Source organism: Magnolia sinica, chromosome 10 (genome assembly GCF_029962835.1).
Source record: "Magnolia sinica isolate HGM2019 chromosome 10, MsV1, whole genome shotgun sequence".
In the NCBI taxonomy this organism is placed as follows: domain Eukaryota; kingdom Viridiplantae; phylum Streptophyta; class Magnoliopsida; order Magnoliales; family Magnoliaceae; genus Magnolia; species Magnolia sinica.
Window position 1 is genome coordinate 86,606,078 of NC_080582.1, and position 24,480 is coordinate 86,630,557.

The following is a 24,480-nucleotide window of genomic DNA, read 5'->3' on the forward strand; positions in this document are numbered from 1 at the left end:
TGTAAAAGATTCAAACACCCTCCCTTACATTGATCACCTCATTGGCACAACATATACAAGGCGAATGACCATAGCATCAACATTCGGGAGAGCAAAAGGGGAGTGGATTCAAGCATGAGAGAGTTTTGAAAAAGCAACCCAAGAAGGCACATCAAAAGAGTTCAATCCAATAAATAAGTGTCATGTATGAGTTCACACTCCCTTTTCTATTATAGGATTGAGGATAGGTATTTGTGACCTAAACTCGAATAGGTTCTTGTGTAAGATATAGACTCTTATGTAAGGTCGCATTCACCGAACAAGGGTGTGCATGTGTTAGTATCTATAGGAATCTTTAGCGGAAGTAAACGTAAGTCTTTAGACTAAGACGGATGTTGTTGGTTGGCCAATACAAACCAACTAAGTCTCTGAGGGAGCCTTCGAAAAGAGTGTACATTAAATTCTTATATACGACCTAGGTCCTTGTGTAGGGTTGTAAAGGTTAGAGGTGAATCTGTTAAAAAACCTCCGATAGTAAATACTAGTACACTCAAGGATAGTGCATTTACCGAAAGTGGAGTAGAGAAATTGAACTACTATATATGCTTATGTTTGCAATTATAAATTGCATAGTTTATATGTTTGATTATTTAAATCATTTAAATGCTTGAATTGGATTGTATGCCACGAACCTAACTTGTAAAGCACACATAAGCTTACTACATCTTATAGAATAGTTATTTCATTGACATATCTATTTTAGTATATGTGATTGGACCTACTTTAGCTTGGAAGCCTTAGTGTTAATTGTCTTCTTAGTTTAATTTGGCACATTAATTTAAGTTAGAAATTTGCATTTTTAATTGGTCCCCACCCCTCCTCCCCTAGGACATAGTCATTCATTCCTTAGCTCTGTCAAGCTCTTACGTAATGTAGTAAACTATTCTACGCAATTTCAAGACAGATCTTCAATATTTGTTTCTTATTCAGTTGAAAATCAAACTTCATAGTGAGACAAACGATGGGGTAACAATTTATTCGTGAACTTAATGAGAACCTAAGTATGTATCGAGATGGTTGTGATTCAACATCTGCTTGTCGTCTAATGTGAACTGAACTTCATGTCAAGATGGCCAGTAGGTTGACAATTTGTTTTGTGGACTTAACAAGAACCAAGCACGTAACGAGATGGTCATGATTTGACTATCTATTTGTTGTCTGGTGTGAACCAAACTTTATAGCAAAATGGGCGATGGGGTGATAATTTATTCGTGGACTTAATGAGAACCAAGCACATAGCGAGATGATCGTAATTCGATTATTTGTTTGTCATCTAGTGTAAACCAAACTTCGTAATAAGATGGTCAGTAGAATCACCAAGCACATAACAGAAAAGCCCCACAACCTTACGATTGAAATTGAGTGATTTTCTTTGCAATCCTGCGAGATACAGCGAATGAATAGTGAAAATATAAACTAAGGATAAAAGCTACAAACCATGCTATAAACAACAATGCGTGAGCAATTAAAACTAAACTAGGATAAAATAAAACAATAAGCGTCCATGAAGAACAAATAGATAATTAGTGTTACACTAGGTTTGATTATATTAATGTGTAAACTTGAGCTCTTCGTTCTCCGTTGCTTTTTTTAGACTTAAATAAGTGGTGTCCTTGTACGGTCTTCGGTAATATGAAAAATTCATATGATTGGTCGTGCAATTTTGTGTAAATTTTCTTGAGTCTCCACTAAGTATAACCTATTGCATTTAGCCACGTGTATAAGAAAGATCACGTTTCCAACAAGCAATGTAATTATGTATGCTTTCTTTAAAAATTACTCTTCCAATCTTTACAAACATGTAGATAAAGCCTTGCTAGAAAGCTTCTTTTGCTGAACTCTTGCATTTAATACTTTCTATAGAGTTGTATTTTTCAGACTCTTGCATAACACTCTTACATATAATGTTTTTCAACATAGACATGCATCTATCGTCTTGACTTTATAGTTCATGTTAACCATGCATGTGTAACATGTGGTTGCGGCCATCCCTAAAAAAGGAGCTTTGCTAAATTGCAAGCCCACAATATGTCTACACACAGCTATACAGCCAAATTTGGCAAATGCATAAGACCTATCCAACCTATGCATGTTATGTATCATGTCGTGTAAGGAAAAATACAAAATAAAATATGGACCACACATGTACAAAATGATACATGGATTACAACACTTATGTAGGAATCCAATGCAATAAAAAGATGTTTGAGCCCCGTGACCCCTGTCAGACCTTCAGTTTATACATTAGTTGTGTCAACATGTTTTAAGATATGATAAAAAAAAAATTAAAAATTAAATAGATCTAAAACACATGTAAGCCAAAACACAGGAAAAAATAGAATCCGACAATTAGCCATGCTAACCTTCTCACAAATCAAATCCCATTGAGCCAGAAGATCAAGTACAAATATCATCTCGAACCAAATCTTCGGCAAACCAAGGTTTCAATGGTGGGCATTCCATTCCCATTGTTTCAAGTGGTGGGCCCAATTGAGTTTTGTATTAGTCTGATTTTTAGGCTAGCATCCAACCATTAACATGAACTGACAAAGCTGATTAACGAATTTGGGCGTTTGGAAGAAATTAAGTGGGGCCCACAGAACTTTTGTTGCATGGGTTCCTAAAAACAAGCTATCACCAAATGTTGGTGACCCAACTCTGTGAGGACCACCCTCATGTATTTGTTTCATCCATGCCGTCCATCTGTTTTACCAGCTTAATTTATAATTGAAGTAAGACAAGGTAGATTTAAAGCTCAAGTGGACCACACCATATGAAACAATAAGGATTGAATGCTAACCCTTAAAAACTTTTTAAGGACCAGAAGTTTCGGATCAAGCTGATATTTGTGGTTTTTGCCTTCATCCAGGTCTGTGTGACCTTATGAACAGTTTGGATGGCAAATAAACATCATGGTGGGCCCTGGAAGGATTCAACGGTTGGCGTCATCCACACTTTCGTATGGTGTGCTGCACTGGAGCTTTGGATCTGCCTCATTTTTGGGCTTATGTCCTAAGACGAGCTGGACAGAGCGTACACATACATCAAGGTGGGCCCGACAGAGTCAGCTCACTGGGACCCAAGAAGATGGACGGTCTAGAATTGTCAAACATACAGTAGCAAGCACACTGGCCCTCCATTGGCTAACATTTGCACAGTAAGATGTCAATCATATCTTTACCAAAAGCCTCGCCGCTGGGACCCATACGAGTGCGCATACTCACGCGTGCAATGCCACACGTGTGCCAGACCCAAGCTGGGGCCCAGTTTATAGAAACCTGGTAATAAAAAAAAAAAAAATAGAGATGTAATCATCAGGTCGGCCACAAGCGAACAAAGAAACGTGTGGTTAATACCAGACGTACGTGATTTGGATCATTGGCTGACCGTTGATTTCAGAGATGAAGCTTGCCTAATTAGTGGACCACCACAATTTTTAATGCCATGTGTAGAGGTGTACATGAGTCAACCAAGTCGAGCTGGGCACAGCTCCACTCGGCTCAACTCAGTCCTCGAGCCTGACTGGCCAGCTCAGCTCGGTTTAGTCAGCATCCCGGGCCAATTCAAGCTAAGTTCGTCTGTGCATCATTTTCACAAACACTTAGACTATATCTTCAAAATCTCACTGCATGTAAAATAGCAGTAGTGGTTTCACAAATATTTCATCAAACACCTTCTAAGCAATGTAAAAATCAAGAAGAAAAAATATATATCTATATATACATATATTTATTTCATATACATACCTTCTTTGCCAGTCGCCACCAACCAAACTTTGTTGAGTCATTTCATCAAACACTTAGTGAGCAACATCAATATCAAAGTAACCGAGTCACCAAACTATTTTGATTTGAGTTCGATTCGAGTTGGTTTCAATCCGAGTTAAGTTGAGCTCGGGCAAGCTCGAACTCGGTTCGAAATTTTTTCAAGCTCAAAATATCAGCTCGACTCAGCTCAAACTCAATTTCAAACGAGTCGAATTTGAAGTCGAATTTCAAGAAGAATCGAGCGAGCTAACCGAGCTAACTCGGTTCAAAGGGCTAGGATGTTCTACCCAATAAGCATAACCTAGTCTAGGAGTAAAAGTTCGATCAGGGCCACTCATCGTAGGCCGAGCCCAGCCCAACCATGGCCTAGAGTTAAAGCCCATGCCCATCTCTCGGGCCACACTCATCGTAGGCCGAGCCCAGCCCGAGCACCCATCTGATAAGTAATTTGGATCTTGCACGTATGCCACAACGGCACGTGCGCTTGCTACTGGATCGCTAGACACGTGATGGACGTTTGATGTGCAATGATTAATTAGACTGGGCCTGCGTTCTATCATATATGGGGGCCCAATAAAACAGAAGCTCAGCCCAACTCAATTAAAACTCGGGAGTTACTTGTACTCTGGCTGCTATGACGTTCGATACGCATGTACTTACAAATGGTAAACGTGGCATATATTAAGTTACAATAAAAAAATCAGTTTGTTGAACAATCCTAACATCTATTGGGTGGGCCCTTGTTTGTGTAAATCGGACCATCAGTTTTTTTTTTTTCATTTTTAACCGTCCAATACATACAGATCAATCTGATATTAAGATTACCAAATAAGTGTAATTTCTGGTTCTTGAGACATGTTAACTGGTACATATAAATTTAGACGTTTAGTTCGAATCACTTGTATGCCACGTATGCAAATTCTAACTGCCTGTGTATCACCCATCACAGCCTGCAAGAGTATTAAAGTTTTACTCTTAAAAACTATTGGAATTAGATAGTTGATCAGTAGCCAGCTAGTCGGGTCGGGTCGGGTCTGGACCCACTTGCGTAGCTAACTGACTGGGCCAGGCCTGGACATCACTGTGTAGTGTGTAAATCAGAAAGCAACGGTCCATATTCAACTGTGTTATCTGGCTGAGTTGTAGGCTGCGCATTGTCAAGATAGAGGCCCACCAAATGAACAGTTATAATTTCCGTAGAATTTGCCACGCGTACGGTTCTGGAGAGAGCCAGCTTCGATCTCTAAGAGGCTCTTGCGATCTTCGCTGCAAGGATACACGAGTAGTATCTGATGCACCCATTTTTCACTAGTGAGATCATAGTTAGATGATCCATACCGTTCATCAGTTGGGCCCTACCTTGGATGGGGGACAACCTAAATTCTTTCCAGAGTGGAGGCATCTAGCCACTAAATCTGACTACTTCTTTGTCCACTGTGGTTGTAAGTTTTTAACCATCTATAGATATAGGCCACTCATCAAAGAGATAGGATCTGAAAGTGAAGGAGATTCTCTAAGAATCTCCAATTGCCAGTGGAGCCCATCAGATCAACGGTTTGGATTGTCAAACCATGGGCTCCACGGAAAGACGCACAATGATTTCATTCGCCTCATGACATGCATGAGGACCGAAGCTCATTGGATACTCTGGCTCTCCATTATGCTTGATACGCAGGCACTTAAATATGGTACGCATTGCATATATAAACTCAAATTAAAACCGTCTAAACTGTGGAATCCACTGGCTCTAAGGTACATCCCAAAAATCGGATTGGTTTAAAAATCCTATCCTCTGATTAGTAGACTTGTTTTTTAAAATAAGACAATGGTATATTTTTCATTCTTAACCGTCCAATGAATATAAGAAATTCTGATACTAAAATAATCAAATTAGCTTTTCTTTTTTTTTCTTTTTCTTCATGAAACATGTAATCTGGTATCCATAATTTTGACCGTCTAATTTATGCCATGTTTGTAATGTTTAAGTAATTTCTAAGTGTGTGTATCATCCATCATGCTCTGCCAGAGTATTAAGGTTTTTCTCTATTTGTTAAAATTTCTCTTTTAACTTGGCAGTCTTTCTAAACTTATAACATTTTACTTTCCATTTCTAAATCTTTGCTATCCGGATTGATTCTTTTAAACAAAAATAACCTTATTTTTTAGATTATATTCATTTCTTTCAATTATACACAAAAACTTATATTTTCTTAATTTTTCTTCCTGAAGCCTTCTGTTGAATCTGTATTTATTTTCATTTTACATTTGCAATAAAGATTGGGGTTATGTTCATTGTTTCAAATCGATGGCATTTATAAAATTGGAATCTTAAAACGGATGAACGGCGTAGATATAAAACATACATCACGGTGGGCCCCACGTTCACGTATCCACCGACCTCGGTTTTTCTCGGATCCACGCAATCCACGTCCATTTGGTTGCAAGTAGCAATATCTGGCGATTTCGACGATGTGGTTTTCATACAGCAGTCAATCGCACTGTAGCCATGGACAGGTGAGGCTTCATCCCGTCAACGTAGTCTATAAATCAAATCCAATCCGTCCAAATATTGATATCAACTGTAGATGGATTATGATGTGATTCTAAATGTTGATTCGTGGCCGTCTAATGAATTGTAGAAATGAAAGTAGTGAACGGTCCACATTTGACAAACATAAGGCCATCAAACATAATATATTAATCATTTAATAAACTGATTTTGAGGAAAACTAATCTAGAATGTTTGAAAACGTTTTGGACGGTTCAGATTTAAGTTTTACCCTTGTGAACTGTAGATAATTTCATCTGGACCCTAGCTACAGAGCGGAATCGACTGAGTAAAAAACCCGCGACGATGAGATGAGCGATGATGCTTCGCTCTTACGCATCCAAATGGACGGCCAATACAGGCAGCAGAATTGGATCTTGAATTAACGAAAATACCATCCGTTGGGGAATGCTCCCTGTACTCTATAGAGGAAGCAATACACAGCATAGCACACGTGTGCAAGATCTGGCCGTTCATCACTGGGGCCCCGATATCAATGAGCCCTTGCCTCAAAATTAGGCCGAGTGCGTGATTAGATTGACCACACATGAATGTGGAACGTTGGTTAGTTACTTTGAATTGACTTTTTCATTGCAAACGTGACCCACAAGTCATTGAAGCTATCCTGATTCTGGGATTTTCTGGGTGGCACGCATCACCAACGGTCTGGATTTCTCCTGCGTGTGGAACATCTGAGTTTATGACCAAACAACAAGAATAGCTTGACACTATTCCCTCCAATGGATACCCCTACATATAACAGCTTTCCCAAAGGACACGTGTCGGGTCTGCTTACGGACGATGGATCCGGGAACCATAGATCCGTGACTGTGGGGCCTACTGTAATATATGTATTTTATATCCACGCTGTCCATCCATTTTGAAAAGATCATTTTAGTGCGAAATTTCAACAATGAAGCAGATCCAAATCTCAGGTGGACCACAGCACAGGAAAATAGTGGATGATTGAACACCCACCATTAAAAAACTTGCTGCAGCCCACAGTAATGTTCGTAATGTTTATTTGCCATCCAACCCAAGGTATCAATGGGCCGGGATCGGGCCTGAAAATTCAGTATTTTGAAAACGCCCAGCCCGTAACAGCTCAAAATACGGGCCGAGACCTCGTAGCAGATCCAAATCTCAGGTGGACCACACCACAGTAAAACATTGGATGATTGAACACCCACCGTTGAAAAACTTGCTGCAGCCTTCCGTAATGTTCGTAATGTTTATTTGCCATCCAACACAAGGTATCAATGGGCCGGGCTCGGGCCTAAAAATTTAAAATTTTGAACATGCCCAGCCCGTGACAGTTCAGAATACGGGCCGAGACCGCCAACTGTGGCAAGGCCGATCAGGTGTACGGTTCTAATTGACATGAATGGTGCAAATTGGGCGGAAGGGGATTGCGTCCTACCCCCTTCCGGCCAGAGATCTGTGGGGTCCAGCGTTATGAAAAAGTCTTATCCACGCCGTCCATCCCTATTTAAACATCATTATAAAATGCAAGACCAAAAACGAGGCAGAAGTAAGTTTATGTGGGCCACAAAGTAGGGATTGAAGGCCCACCATTAAAAACTTCTTGGGAGCTGTAGAAGTTTCGGATCAAGCTGATATTTGCCTTTTCACTTCATCCAGGTCTACATGACCTTATGAATAGGTTGGCTAGTTAAAAAACATCACAGTGGTCCCTAGAGAGGTTTCAATGGTCGGTGTCATTATCACCACTGCTTCCTTTGGTGTGGTCCACTGGATATCTGTACCTGCTTCATTTTTTGATTCATTCCATAAAAGGATCTTTTAATAGGTATGGACGGCGTGGATAAGATGTTTACATCACGGTGGCCCCCACAGAGCTCTGCCCGGGGTAGGACGTAATCCGCTTCCAAATTGCGCTGGCCACGTGTGTAGGTAGTTGAGTGGCCGTACTGCGTTCTTTTCCCTTCTGGGTAAAACTGTCAACAGAATCTTTAGTGGTAGGTTTGTAATTTGAGAAGAAGACAGGAGTAATTGGTTAACGGGACGAGGGAAGTAACTCGCGGGAGCGCCCAAAATGCAGTTCCACCGAAACTAGCCGCACATGCTCCCCTCCTTTTGATCCGAGCCATTCATCCAACCGTCCTCATCATGTATGGTGTACGCCTCACAAATCTCATAAATTGGATAATCCAGTGGACCCCACACCATGGCCTCCAAACAGCCAGCTAAAACTGTAAACGCAGACCCTTCAAAAAAGTTAGGAATGTCCTGATGGACGGTTGCTTTTGAAGAGTAGCAAATGGGCCGGGATGTCTGGGCCCAGGTATCCAAGTCCAGCACATGATCAAAGGACCCGAATCATAGGCCCATCCCAGACATTGAACAGAAAGACTCAAGCCCAGGCCACCAGGTGGGCCACCAATGTCAATGAGTCAGATTCGTCTGGAGATTCTGAACTGGACCTATAACACTGGGCCCAAGTGATCTGGGCCTGGGCGAGACCAGCCCTTTTTATCTCCGGCCGGGAATGAGCTTGATACACAGCCACTCAGAACTTGTACACGTGGTATAAATTACTCAAATTAAACCGACTAAATAAACTGGGCCAAGGTCAGTATCTTCAGACAATCATGAAATCCGACTCAAAGACACTTATTTTGCTGAATGAAGACCATTAGATATTTTTCAATTTCAGCCGTCCAATAATTGTCCAATCTGACGCTCAGATAATCACATAAAACTAATTTTAATTCGTGTTACATCTAAAATAGGACCCATGATTCGTACGTTTTAATTTGGTTTACTTTTATTCTAACTATGCAATTTCTAAGTACCCGTGTATCATCCGTCACCCCTTTCCAGAGTATCGAAGTTTTACTCGGGCGATCGGAATCCGATGTTGATCACTAGAGCTCGAAAGCGAATTTCCCGTGACCCGCCATCAGACGGATGGCGAAAGCCACGTGGGGCCCAACGCGATGTTCGTGAGAAATCCAATCCGTTCATCAGCTTCGCAAGTGCCAAACATGAAGTAGATCCAAAATTCAGGTGGGTCACACAACAGGAAAAGATGAGAATGTAAACAGCCACCATCCAAGTCTTCTTGGAGCTCATCATGATGCTTATATGTCATCCAAACCGTCCAAAAGATTATTTACACTAAGATGAACTCAAGAAATAAATATTAGCTTGATCCAGAGCTTATGTGGTCCCACAAGGTTTCAAATGTGGGCATTTACATTCTCACTTTTTCATGTCGTGTGGGCCACAAGATTTTTGAATCTTAATCACTTTTGTTCTTTGTCCTATCATGATCTGGTGAAACTGATGGACGGAGTGGATTTCTATATACATGGCGATGGGCTCCACATAGCTTCTGCCTACAGGAACTTTGTCTTGGGGGCACAGGCAATTCACGTCCGTCAGCTCGAGTGGACCGAAGGATTAGGATTTTATGTAGTCCCGCGGACTATAGAAGGAGATGGGCATCTAACTTCCCCTCCTACCACAAGCTGCCGTCTCTCATTCTCCCCTCTCTCGCGGACTGAAGTGCAAGCTTCTCTTCTTTTTTCAGGTATTTTTATTTTTATTTATTCATTTTCATCTCTTTTTATTAATTAAAATGAGTTTTTCTTCCTTCTAACGTTTCAGAATATTAGATTTTTTTTTTCCTTTGAATGGTAAGATATTGAAAATTTTATTTTATTTTTATGCCATTAATGAATTTGGGCTTTCATTTAATGAGTTAAGAGACTTTCTTTTCATGAGTAATTGGGTTTTCTTTCATTTTTATTCTCGATTTAAAAAAATAGTGGGTGTGTTTGGTTGGATTTTCTGGATTTATGGGTCTATTTTTAATTTCCTTTATTTATTTCTATTTCTTTCTACTTTGTGTTTCTGGGTTGAATTGTTAAAGAATATGAGTTTTAGTATTGGTAGTTCTTGTTTGATTTTAACAGTTTTTTTTTTTTTTTTCCTATTTTGTACTTATCTCATTTATAGTGAAAAGATGTTTAGATTTGGATTAGTGGGTCTTGCAATTTTATTCTGTAGAATTTCATGATTTGTTTCTGTTGCTCTTGAAATTTGAACTTTTATTTGGCTTTTTTCTTTTTGAATTAGTTGAAAAGGTTTGTTGTTTTGTTGATTATACTGTACATGATTTGTGTTAGTTTCAAATTTTTATTTTGTTTTTATATTGTTTTGGAATTAGTGTTAATAACAATATTGGAATTGTTCAACAGATTTTATAGTTCCACATTTACTTATGTTATTTTGAGAGATGGCTAAGAACTGGGAATAATGTTAGAGTTGGAGGCGGATTGGGCACTACCCCCGCCCGTCTCGAGGTAGGAAAGGACAGGGGCTCTGAGGGGCCACCGTGATGTATCAGTTTTATTCACACCGTCCATCCATTCAGCTGTATCATTTTAGAGTATGAACCCAAAAATGAGGCAGATCCAAGGCTCAAGTGGACCAGCCCACGGGAAGTAGTGGGGTGACTGTTTAAACCTTCCTAGGGCCCACTGTGATGGTTAATTGCCATCCGACCTGTTTTTAAGGTCACATGGACCTATATGAAGGGAAAACACAAATATTAGCTTGATCCAAAACTCCTATTGCCCCCAAGAAGTTTTCAACGTATGTCCACTTGAGCCTTGGATCTGCCTCATTTTTGGGCTCATACTCTAAAATGATATGACAAAATGGATGGACGGTGTGGATAAAACCCATACATCACGGTGGCCCGTCAAAGCCCTTGTCCATTCTTGGCTAGAGATGGGCGGGGGTAGTAACCAATCTGCACCCGTTAGAGTTGGCTTAGGGGTCATTTGGATGTCTGTAAGTTGGATTGGTTGCATAAGGAAGCCACTTACAGGTGGAAAGTTACATTTGAAAACATGGCAAAGACCTAGTTTTCACTTACTTGTAAGTGACTTACAGGTACAATGGTCATATTTTTTTAAATTCAAACAGTGGGGAGGAAACACACAGAAGGGAGATGCAATGCCTTCCAACTTAAAAAGCTTACTAAGCATCTAAACAACCTCTTACCATCAATTCAAGGGACACTAACCACAGCAAGATTATAAAGCCGAGCACAACCAGGTCACTATCTTTACGACTAATTCCACCCAATGCACATTAGCACACCCTTCCCCATGCACCTCAATGCATACTCTCTAAAAGACCCTAAGAGTGCACCGTTGCTTATAAAGATGTCTAAAGACTCTTCCCTATCCATTGTGGGACAAAAAACAAAGGCTTTGCCAAACCAATAACTTGTTTGTCTTGAAACCTCTACAAACAAACATTTTGTTCAAATGTGTAATTATCTGCATGCTCTTTTATCTACATAGAATTGTGAAGTTGGATTGATTTCGCAAGTTGGGGTAGTTATGCAGTTAGGTCCTCTCTTCGATTGTTTTTTTTTTTTTTTTTGAAGATTACCTGCCTTTGATTGGTTTCAAATTCTTCTTCTTCTTCTTCTTCTTCTTCTTCTTCTATTTAGAGCTTTATTGGTTCAAGTTAGACTGGAGGATCAGTTAGTTTTAGTGGTCCTATATGGGCGCTTTTGTTGCATGAATAAATTTAATTTCAGACAGTCAGTTGAAAGTTCAAACAAGAGGAAATGTAATTACGTTTCTTAGTATTTGTAATGAAATAACAGTTGCATTCATTTCAAGTCGAACTTGAAAGTAGTATAATCGACATGGTATTCTGTAATGGTAATGGTAGTCATAACAGCCACCACCATTACCGTTACGATACAGGCCGTAACAGCCATTTCTTTTTTCTTTAAAAAAAAAAAAAAAAAAACTGTATTAGCTTGTAACGGACCAATACGGGCCTTTTTTTTTGTGGTAACAGCCGTAAGGGCGTTACGTAACCATTTTGGAATACATTGATAATCGCAATTTGGAGCCAACTGCCTTGATATTGATGCCAAGAAGGTCCTTAAAATTTTATCAATTCCAATTTATTGGACCAGTAACATCAATTCAATCAGATAATGCATCCAAACGCACCCAGCATGACTCAAGCAAGTTCCAATGTATCTACATTATCTTAGATTCTAATCAGATATTTGATTGTGTTTCTAGGCAAGTAGAAGATTCATATGGACTTCCTTTCTTTTTCTTTACATCTTTATTTTGTTGGGAGCTGGTACTTTTGTCTCAATTAGTTCAATCATTACATAGGTATCGATGTGTAAATGGATTCTTGATTTCAATCTGTCCAATGCCTACTCGACTGACTTTAATTGAAATTTACATCGTAGTCAATCCTATAATGCCTGGGCAGAGAGCATTGTTTGAAGACTTTGATGAGTCTGATATGACTCGTCTGATCAACTAGGATTCGGTGGTACCTGATCCAGTGAAAAGGAGCATTGGAATGGTCTTAGTTCCTGAATATTCACACAATCAAAATAAAATAAAATAAAATAAAACGAAGGAAAAGATTACATCCTCTCTAATTGATTCTTTTGTCACCTTTTGAAAAGACGATATTTGTCCACATTCAGCCCAAGAAAGGCCAAAGATTCAATCGATAGGATCTTCCAATTTGGGATTTTTATTTTTATTTTTTTTTCCTTAGGTGTGTGGAACATCTATCCCCCAACCCATCATATAAACCGCTTTGAATAACAAACCATGGGGACTGGTTGTGCAAATTCAAAAACAAAAGCATACCATAGGTCTTGGCTGGAGCATTGTATGATACCTAATGATCAAAAGGGCAGTTTCTTTCTGTCCTACTTAACAGATTAAGCAGGTAATGGATCTTCTGATTTATGCTTGAAATTGGCTGGAGCATTGTATGATAGCTAATGATCAAAAGGGCAGTTCTTTCTGTCCTACTTAACGGATTAAGCAGGTAATGGATGATCTTCTGATTTATGCTTGAAAAAAAAAAATTGCATAGAGAATTATTCTCTTTCCTCGATCATAACATGAAAGGAAAAGGTAGTCAGATATGCTTATATTGGATTCCGTCTGTCTGGTTTGTAGAACCCTGATGAAGAAGGATACTGCAACTGTTATTTCTGTCGATCACACATTTGAGAAACTCCCAGACCACCTCCTGATAGAGATATTCATCCGAGTTCCTATCTCCGAATGGGCTCAGATATCCTGCGTAAGGAAGCAATGGGCTGCTTTATTTCGAGGAGAATGCTTGTGGCAGACTGCTCTTATCAGGACCTGGCCCTTGGCGGGCCAGGCAAAACGATGGCCTGGGCCTATTCCTCAAGGTCTGAGCAGAAGGTGAGGATCTTGAACTACTCTTCTGTTTGAATTTTTTTCTTAGGATACAGTATTTACTCGTGTTCTGTAGATTTGACTGGCTATCCAACTCCTGTTTTGGTGCACCCCAAATCAGGACTGGTTTGGGTATTTACTGTAAAACAGATAAAACATTTGGGGTGTGGAAAATCAGAACAGTGTCAGACCGGATTCTGTTTTTCCAACTTATCCTCCAGAAATTGGTTTCCGATGCATTTCAGTTGTATACTCGAACTGCATTGAAAACCAATTTGCAGCAGAAAGCATGCTTCCCAAATCAATTCCCAAGGAACATACAAACGCACACTTAATCTGCTGGATTCTCATCATCTCTGTTCTAATGGGTCTTGTTGCTGGGACATGTTTTCTGTGAAAACCCATGGACAATTGCCATTCCTTTCTTTTCTTTGATATCTGTTTGCTTGCAAAATGCAAAGTGCTCGTTGTTGTAGTGTTTGCATGGAAATAGCTACTTACAAAATGCAAAGTGCTCGTTGTTTTAGTGTTTTCATGGAAATAGCTACCTATATGATCAGTTTTTGTTTCCTTGTAATTGATACAATATCATTCTAGCTTTGCAGTTCTCTTCTTCTTCTTCTTTTTAATGTTTTTCAATTTCATTTTGTTAATTGATATATTCCCTTTCTAGTTTTCGCGGTATCTTAGTTTGAGGAATGATCAAAATATACTATGGTGGAAAGGTAGTTGCCATCCTGCCCCTACAATGCATGTATGACATCCAAGCTGCCTAAAAGATGGGCCCTACCTCGAAGATCACGTGGCAGAAAAATCAGATCGGCCCACTCATCGGGGGGGCGGGGGGGGGCGGGCGGTGCAACATGTGTTGAGTCAGGCCATTGGCTAGTTCAATTTAAACCAGCCATTATCTCCATACAGTATGAAAGTTTGCAGATCTGCCCCCTTCTATTATCCCATGCTGAGTCACAGGCAGCGCCTCGGAAAGCACGGACGAGCCACATGCAGGGAAACTTGCGCACATGGTTCTGACCGGGGACCCGGTGTATTGTATTAATATGTGTAGGTCCCCGTAATTCGAGTGATATGAGTAGACTGGCCTGATTTTTGTGGCAGGTGAGCTTCATTGTGGGACTAGGGGTGCAACTTGAGCAGGTTGGGTTGGATTGAGGGTCAGCCCAAGCCCAACCTGACCTCAGGAGGACCCAACCTGCAACCCTACCCAACCTGAATTCCAACCTGAGGTGCCCAACCAGAGCCCAACGCAAATTCTTCTATACTCAAGCCAACTCTACCTGTGACCTGAATCAAATACACATGGTTATTCCCAACCGGACCTAACTGAACCCGAATTTGCTTAAACCGAACCCAACTCGATTTCATATCGGGTTGATGTTTTCCAACCCAAACCCAACCTGGGGACCTTGACAACCTGACCTGAACTTGGGTTGGTACAATCAGGTTTGAGTGTACCCGAACCCAAGTTGAAGCCCTAGGTGGGACCTAACTTTTGCACGGCTCAGATGTTGCCCTCTTGTGGCACATTGGCATGTGCACTAGGGGTGGACAGTAACTTACTGTCCATTGGGGTGCATGTGATCGTTCCTCTATGATTCCTCCGCACTGCATTATGCTTTGTTCTTCGTGTTTTCGGTGTGATTGGTTCGGCATAGCAGCATCTTGATATATCGTGTTATATTTCAGGAGATATACAGCTCTATATGTTAGTAAACACGTTTTTGCAGTTGATGATGAGATTGATGAGCTTGTCGGTCATGCTTATTTGTTTTTAAAGGAGCAGCTTGAGCTTTCAACAATGCCGCCTCCTTCTGGGATACTTCATGGAACTATGATCGGTGTGCTTTCAACCTTTTTCCTTTTTCTTCATCTTCCATTTGCTTGTAGCTTGGAATTTCGAGAATAGATTCATGGTAAATCAAGGAAATATGATCAGCCTCAGAATTGGGGGGGGGGGGGGAAATTCACACCAAACCATGTAAAATTTTTACTTTTCGTAATATTTTGAGAATTCATTTCATGGTAAATTAAGGAAATAAAATCTTCCTTAGAATTGGAAAAAAATAATTCTCACCAACTGTTGAAATGTTATGAGACCACCATAATGTGATGTGTTTCCGTGCATGTGCATGTAATATGTGTAGAGAGACGGTCTCCTACAAGTAGTGTCATAGGAGACCATTTGTGTGAGCAAATAGGCTTGGTCAACTGTGATGTTTATGTGAAATCCCCTCTGATGATCAGGTGCATCCCCCCATAGGTATGTGCATGGGTGAATGCGTATCTGCGTGCCCAGGGCCCAATGGATCCATGATTCAGGTGGGCCACACCGATTGTATGGAAAGGGAATATGCGTCTTTTAAACCGCTTGAGGACTTTTTCGGTATAACTAGCTTGGAAGCCCTTATATTTGTTGGGGAAGATGTGGAAGTCTTTCCCCCTATGTAAACTACTAAAGAATTTTTACAAATACATAGTGTGTATTATTTGTAGAAACCAACTCACAAAACTACAAAAAGCATAAAATGGAAAGAAAATTAAAGGATAATAAGAGAGAGAAATGCATATAGATTTTACGTGGAAAACCTTTTTAATCCAAAAAGGAAAAACTACAAGGCCGTAAAAGAAAAATCTGTTATGTAATAATTTGGAGATTACAAGCTTTCTCTAAAGCCTAGTTTGAGGATGTTCTTCTCATATGTACAAAACCCCTTCTTGAGTCTCTTGATGCCAGAGGAAGATTAAATCTCTGTAGGGCTTCTTCATATATGGTTCTACAACAACAACGCCACCCCCAAAAAAAAAAAAAAAAAACTCTCCTTCTCTCTCTCTCTCTCTAAGCGATGCCCCTTCACTTTGATTTTTTTTTTTTCTCTATGAAGTTCTCTTAGTAAATCAATAGGATTGTTCAAGATATATCTCAAATACACGAGGAAACTGAAGGATTACAAGCTTACGAGTGGGACAGTTCTAAAATACCACATCCTCTTGTGTCTGCTGCCTTCCATCTCCAAAGATCGTCGGACTTGATTTCTTCTTATTTGGGTTTGCTTAAGTTGGTTCTGTATGTTGTGTATTCTAGTTTGTTAAAAAGGTATATTTTTCTTCTTCAGTTTTTTCTGTGGTCATAGGGATGTTGGTAAAATAGCTTCAATTGACAAGGGACCGTTGTTTCCTTCAAGCAGATCAGTTCATCACTTGTGGAAAATCAAGAGATAAGGCCCATGAGCTTGCTTCACAAATCTGGCTAGCCGTGATCAACAATTTGGAAGAGAATGAGCGCACGTTCCTGTTGCTAAAGCGACTTACGCAAGAGGGAGATGTAAGCTGCTTTATTTGAACTCTTATCAGCAAAAAACTCATTTAGTCTTTCAGTCCTGCTTTGTTTCCAGCTATTAGGACCAAAAAATACATGGACACATGTTGGTATGAGGTACAACCTCAGGTGTCAGATATGGTGACCTCAGAAAATCTGACCTGTTATGCTATAAATTTATAATACTAAAAGCTTTATTATTGTATAGAGTGGTGGTTGAGTGAGAGACCGCTTGTATTATCATGCACACATCACTCCTAGGCCTACCTTCGGACAAAGTCAACAATTGGATCAGGGTGATTGTCGTTTTCCTATGGCGTTCTCACACTTAAGTTGGGAAAGAGGAAGCTCATCCGGTTCCAATAGTCACCCACGTGATTGGGGTGATCTTTGGGCAAGGTGCAGTACTTGAAACTCCTATGATGTGATCATCAAGCTTTCCCAAAGGCAGGCCCCACGGTGCTTTGTGCATGGTAATACAATGAAAGCCCGTCTCATTGGATGATTCTTGGAGGCCGTTTTGATGTGAGCCCAAGTTGTGTCTGGCACAAGCTATTTAGGTTATGCTATCAACTACAAGCTATCTACGCCATGTTGTCTTGGACGAGCCATTTTGTGTCAAACACTAGAATAGGAAGTAAAGATAAAACGTGGCACCTGTGGGAACTTATAATGGTTGCTGGCACATGTAACATTTATTGCACATGTGCACATTGACAAATGTAGTACATGTAAGGTGCTTGAAGATTGATGGTGGCACATGATTCACATGCAGGTCACTTGAACATGGGTAATCGCACATGTGATGGGTGTGCACAGAACATCATGTTCCTATGTGCACTGAACTAGTACTAAGCTATCCTTACTATTATACGACCTTTTTAGCAAAAACATACTATCCTTTCAAACGGTTGTATTTTTAGGACATACTGTCCTTATTCCCAATTCCTCTGCATAAATGGATTTGACAAACTGAGGTCAAGTTTCTATCCCAAACAGCTTGTGCTTGTAACAGACACAACTTTGATTGCATCCAAATGACCCATTAGTTAAAAGTGACAAATACATAATGCTCTATTTTGTATTTTGCAGCTTTTCCTTCCATACCCCTACTCAAGATCATACAGGGTCCAGTGGAGGGTATTTGAGAAGCTTTTCACAGATTTCCGTGACTGTTTCAATTGCGAGGATTACTATGATGTATTGGCATGCGCCAAATCCAACTTTCAGCCGATACCATCTGCCTGGTTGGGTTACTAGCCTGTACAACTTCTTGTCTGTAATTGTTGTAATTAGCTGTATCCTGTACATTCAAATGGGCCTTGTGTTGATTCTGCCTAATCAACGGGTTTGAATCTTCTTGGCCTGCAAGGCATAATCTGTATCTGCGGATAATGATCGCCAGAAAGCTACTGTATATTTGGATGTTAATAACAGCAATTTTTAGGAGCAATTTTAAATATCTACGTGCATATTTTTCCTCATGAATTTTGTCAATGTTTTGATCTGAGTCGTAACGGTAGCGGAACCCATGTACATTATGTGTGGCAAAGATATCTTCATCAATCTAGACAGTCCAAACCATGGGTCCCCTTATGTACTAGAGGGTAGCCTGAAAATCACATATTCGGTGATTTTAACCACCTAACCTTGTCTGTTGAATATGAACCATTGACCATTTTCTTTTTAACTATGTGGTGAGAAACAGTCGGTCTTCAAGATTTCTTTGCTGTGCTCCATCCACAAAATGGCCCATAAGTTGGATGGTCACGGTTGACTAAATGCCCTGCAGATGATTTGCTACCATTTCATAAACTGTTAATGAATGCAAGCCGAGGCATGCCTCTGGAAACACTAGCATATCTATTGAACATTGTGACAAATATCTAGCATATCTATTGAACATTGTGACAAATATCGTCGAGATTTGTTGAATCTCACCATCTTATGGTGAAAATTTGATCAAACAATGCTATCACGGTAATATAACAATGTTTCCAAAATCTTGGCAGTTTTTAATTTTGCCCAATCTGAGTGCAAAACTATTATAATTTTAAATGGAAAATGCATTTATCATTGAAAATGAATAATTTTATACCCATATTTAAATTTTAAAATCATTTATTAATTTATAATATAGTTTCTAACTATTTAAAGTTCAGTGAGATTTTCGCAATAATATCTCGAGAAAAAACATGAAATTTTGATGTTCCCAAGAAATTTGTGATTTGAGGAAATTGCCCAGAACTAGATTTGTCACTATGTTATTAAAGCCCTTGGGTTTTCATCATATGTAAGTGGAATGCATCTGTGAACTGACATGGGTCTGTTTGGACACTTCTGCAAAAAAGGGAGTTCCTCAAAAACAGGTCTGTAATGTCAACTCACCGAAAACCAACATGTGTATAAGGACCTGAGCCAGGCCCCGCCGTTGATAGGCCCTTGAACAAAAATGCTTTGATCGGAGTCGGCCTATCCTAACCATCAAATAAATGGACCTCCTCTCACTGAATGGGGGAGCCATTGCTGGTTTTTTTAACCTCTAGTGTTCATTCGTATGCCCCAAATAGAAGGGCTTGGTTATCCAAACACTTTATGTTTTGGACAAAGTCCCATTCACGGTTGGAAATGCGAAATGGATGGTTGTAATCGCATCCATGCATGCCATGTGCGCAAAAATGACATGGCGGCACGATTAACTGCACACAACATCTGCTCCCTTTATTTCATATCTAAAACATAAATCTCTGTATTACCTAGACAGTTTGATTGAGTAAATGTATTCTGTGTACAAATTTCAAAGTATCCAAGCATCAAAGATCACATTTTGCCAGAGTACTTTGTAACTCCCCTTTTAAAACAGACCCTCCATGGTCTCCCGCGTCTTTAAAATCACTTCATCTGCATCCATGTGCATTGCCCATGCTGCATCTACTAGCAACATATTAGGGCGGGTGGTTAGTATCTGTTATAACCACACATCCTTCTGGAATGGTACCAAGTCCCATGTCTTATTCTTCTTGATAGCCGCAATGTCTTCTTTGCATCTTTTAAGGAACTTGACCTTCTCAAAGGAGCATCCTTGTGAAACACCACATTGCATCGACAAATCCAAGACGGGCATGAGTTCAAATTTGGCTAAATTGTGATGATCTCTACCATTCGTGACAATGGGCCCCGGGTGTTTCCATGATATTTGCTCTTCATGATTCATGGATTGCAGGATATACTTCAGATTGCTTGGAGAACATAAATTTCGGCCCACTCTCAGCCCCATTTGATTTCCGGCCTCGGCAAGGTAAGCAGATTCCCATTCTCATGTGCTACCTGGGTTCATGAGCTGAAAATTGTTATTTTCAAAGAACTAGATGCAAAACGATCATGAGCTTGTTTGGTTGCTCCAAATATCATGATAATTCATGATTTTTCAGTTTAACATGGTGCAAATTTTCATGATGTTTCATGAAAGTTGGTTCAACCAAACACCCTAAACCACAATTCAAAGACAACAACCTCAGCAACCCACCTGAAAATTTCCCCAGGATTGTGTTTCCTGAGCCCTGCCACCTCATGGCTCACATGTGCCAACGTGGACGTGTGAGAACCAAGCCACTCGTGCAGGCCCCATGCCAACCGACTAAAAAGTCAGGCTACTCCGCTCATTAGGCGGGCCCCACCATGAGCACAAAAGAAAAGGATGGTTAGAAAAGTCAACCAACAGTCCACATTCAACATCCATGTGTGGCCCACCAGATGAGCACACCAGCCTACTTTTTGGACGGCACATCTACATAATGAGGCCTATTTGATCAGTGGCTTGGACCTCATTTGACAGTTGGCACAGGCACATCCCTTCCACCTATCTCAGATGGTAGGGTTAGCCTTCTTTGTCCATGGATTTCTCTATAGAAGATCAACCCTTGGAATGTATCCTTCCATCTTCATCTCTTCATTTAGCACTTCAATCACTTCATGTATCTTTTTTGATCTGTCGTGCAAACCATCCCCAGCGTGGAACTCATGAACTTGACTATCAATCTCAATCCAGCTACAACCAGGAGTTTTAGCAACACCCCTCTCTCTCATCAATCCTCTCATCCTCGCTGAATCATCCCACCTCTCTGAACTCGCATATATCTTCGACGAGATCACATAGTTGCCAGAGTTTGAAGGCTCCAATTCCAATAACCTGTGCATGATTCTTTCACCCACTTCTACATTTTTAAGGTTCCGGCATGCACCAAGCAGTGCCCCCAAGACAATAGCATCAGGCTTTTCAGGCATTGTCTCGATGAATTCATACGCTTCCTCTAAGTGTCCCGCACGTGCTAAAAGATCAACCATACAAGAGTAATGTTCAATCTTCGGAACTACTCCGAAAACAGGTTCCATGGAATCAAACCACCAACGTCCCTCCTCAATCAAACCAACATGCACACATGCAGAAAGCACTCCAACAAACGTGATATCATTTGGGCGGACTGTCTTGTCCCCCTCAGCCATACGGGTAAATAGAGATATGGCCTCCTGCCCGCGACCATTAAAGGCGAGGCCAGAGATCATCGCATTCCAACAGACCACATTCTTCCAAGGCATGTCTCCAAAGATACACAGAGCACGATCAAGGCTGCCACACTTGGCGTACATGTCAATTAGCCCTGTACCCACATAAATGTTGTGTTTTAGGCCTTTCCGTGAAGCATATGCATCCACCCACATTCCCAAGTCAAGGGCTCCGACAGAGGCACATGCCGAGAGCACCCCAACCATTGTGATCTTGTCTGGCTCAATGTTCGACTCTCTCATTGTATTGAAGAGCTCAATCGCTTCATTTGATACACCGTTCTGCGCATACCTGCTCCGCATACATAAAATGATAATTAGCACAGATATCTTCATAGAATCAGCAATTCTTCAAGGGAAAGAAGAATCAAATTATTTGCAGTCTCTCAATTCCACAAAAGATAATAACAGTGCTATTTAGGGAACTTGTGTGCTTAATATTGAGGTTTGTTAGCAAGGCTAGCGGCCTCAAACAAGCATTTTGTTCTCCCCAACTTTCCCATCTCTACTGTACTCGTGGCATGCTTTCAAGGTAATTCGAACCATTAATCTCATGGGCCAACATGAGATGAGAGAGAGCCCCAGAGGCACACAGCAGCCCAATAGATCGACAGTCCCAATTGACCCAGATGTGGGCCTGTTAAAATGGAGTTGGTACAGAGGGAGAATGCAAGATGCTTGCTCGTGTTCCCCAGTACTGCATCAGTTTGGCAAAAATAAGAAATATCAGAGTATGAATGGCTTGCCCTGTGATCATGGCATTCCAAGCAACCACATCTTTCTGCCGCATTCTGTCAAAAACCCTCCTCGCAGACTCCAAGTCTCCACACTTCCCATATATATCAATCAACGACGACCCCACAAACGAATTCAACTCCATCCCATTCCCCTCCACAAACCCCTCCACCCACCTCCCCAGTTCCAAATCCCCCAAATCCCCGCACGCCACAAGAACGCTCACCACTGTCATCTCATCCGGCACAAACCCCGCCTCCCTCATCCTCCCAAACAACCCCACCGCCTCCGCAGCAAACCCCATCTTCGCATACCCCGATATCATTGAATTCCAAGAAACCAAATCCCTTTCATCAATTTCATCAAACACCTTCCTCGCAGTACCCGGCTCGCCGCACCTAGCATACATCGTGATCAACGAGTGGCGCACGTGCCTGTCCAAGTCCAGCCCGGCCTTAAAGACCGACGAGTGGGCCACCCTCCCACAATTCAAGAACGGAAGGTTGGCGCAGGCGATAAGGACAAATGGGTAGGTGTAATTATTAGGCCTTTCGCCAGAGAACTTCATTTTTCGGTAGAATTCGAGAGCAAGATCGAATTCCTGCCAAGTGTTTGTAAGGCCCCTGATCATGACATTGTAGGAGAAGTCATTGGGTTGGGAGATTTGGGAGAAGAGGAGATTGGCATAAGATAGATCTTTGAGGTCTACAAGCTTTGAGAGTAAGAAGTTGGATTTCTGTATGGAATTTGTAAGGATTTGTGTGTGTATTTGTTTGAAAGTTTGGAGGGAATTGCATAGTTTTAAAAGGGAGAGGAGTCTGGATGTGAGTGGGTCCCTTTGAAGGTTAGGTTGGGGATATGGATGAGATTCTGGAGATTGGGGTGGGGTAGTTTGGGTGGTTAGAGAGTGGGAGATGGACTGAAATGGGGTTGGGATTGGCTTAGAGAGTTTTCTTCTAAGCATTGTGTTTTTTTTTTTAATTTTTGGATGGAGTAGATTGTTTTCCGGAGTTTTGAAAATGGAAGAAATGCTGAGTGGACGCTGGACGGAAGCGGATTGATTCCTGCTCCAGGCAGGGGCTCTGTGGGGCCCAACGTGATGTATGGGTTTCATCTATGACGTCAATACATTTTTCCATATCATTTTATGGTATGATCCCAAAAATGAGGCAGATCCAAAGCTCAAATTGACCACACCACAGGAAGCAGTGGTGATAATGACACACACCGTTGAAACTTTCCTAAGGGCCACCATGATGTTTATTTTTCATCCAACCTGTTCATAAGGTCAAATAGACCTGGATGAAGGGAAAACACAAATATCAGCTTGATAAAAAAACTTCTGCGGCTCCCAAGAAGTTTTTAATGGTGGGAATTCAATCCCCACTCTGTGGTTCACTTGAGCCCTGGATCTACCTCAATTTTAGTTTCATACCCTTAAATTGATATGAAAAAATGCATGGACGGCATGGATAAATCCCATACATCACAATAAGCCCCACAGGGCCCTGTCTGAATGGATGATAGTCCTGGTGCGGCAGGATGCAATCCACTTCCTGCCTGTCTGTTTAGATGTTGAAAGGATATTTTAGTCATTTTATGAAGTGTGTTCTTATAAGTTTGACAGTGTATGTGAAATGATGGTGGGCCTCGTTTCAGAAGCTTCCTTGCTTTACGTGTTTGTAGGTCATCTAACAATGTATGGAATGTTCTTGATCCAGCATGCACCGGTGAAAAAGCAGCACATGTGCTTATTAGATATATGACTATGGACGTTGGATTTCTGTGGGTGGAGAGTGCTTTTCTTTCTTACTTTTAGCTCATATCATACTGGCCCGTGCTGTTGACCGAACCAAGCCGAGCTGGCCAGTCCGGATTGAGGACCGGGTTAAGCCAAGTTCGAGCACTGGTCAGCTAGTGGCCGAGCCGAGTCGAGCTGTATCAAGTACGAATCGGTTCAACTGGTATACACCTCTACCTAGTATAATGTTTTTTATTTTTTTATCCTACCATGTCTACTCATTTGGCCAATGGTGGAATTGAACGCCTACCGCATCATGATGTTTATATACCACCCAAGGCGTTCATAAGGTAACTTCCACAACGATGAAGGGAAAACACTCATTTCATCCTGATCCAAGATTTCTGACACGCCGAGATTCAACACCCACTGTTTCTTGAGGTGTGGCCCACCTAATTTTTAAATCTGCCTCATTTTTCGGAATCACATACTAACACCAGGAGGAG

The 24,480-nt window shown here is 40.9% G+C and overlaps 2 protein-coding genes across 3 annotated transcripts; one reads left to right on the top strand and one right to left on the bottom strand.

Annotated features, from left to right (window-relative positions):
* The first annotated feature begins 9,755 nt into the window (after positions 1–9,755).
* Positions 9,756–24,034, top strand: LOC131217415 (uncharacterized). Of its 2 annotated transcripts, none has more exons than XM_058212337.1 (7): positions 9,756–9,910; positions 13,353–13,607; positions 15,397–15,457; positions 16,805–16,941; positions 18,028–18,182; positions 20,159–20,233; positions 23,920–24,034. In XM_058212337.1, the coding sequence occupies exons 2-6, from the start codon at positions 13,461–13,463 to the stop codon at positions 20,214–20,216; spliced, it is 558 nt and encodes a 185-aa protein (XP_058068320.1). In that variant the 5' UTR covers positions 9,756–9,910; positions 13,353–13,460; the 3' UTR covers positions 20,217–20,233; positions 23,920–24,034. The 2 variants fall into 2 exon arrangements, with proteins under 2 accessions (XP_058068320.1, XP_058068319.1); XM_058212336.1 differs by having other exon boundaries at positions 9,757–9,910; positions 15,306–15,457; positions 23,920–24,023.
* LOC131217414 (pentatricopeptide repeat-containing protein At2g34400) lies at positions 19,636–23,206 on the bottom strand. The gene is made up of 3 exons (XM_058212335.1): positions 22,245–23,206; positions 20,462–21,790; positions 19,636–20,262 (listed from the first exon to the last, which is right to left on the bottom strand). Exons 1-2 carry the CDS (start codon positions 23,195–23,197, stop codon positions 20,839–20,841), a joined length of 1,905 nt encoding a protein of 634 aa, XP_058068318.1. The 5' UTR covers positions 23,198–23,206; the 3' UTR covers positions 19,636–20,262; positions 20,462–20,838.
* Positions 24,035–24,480: the final 446 nt, after the last annotated feature.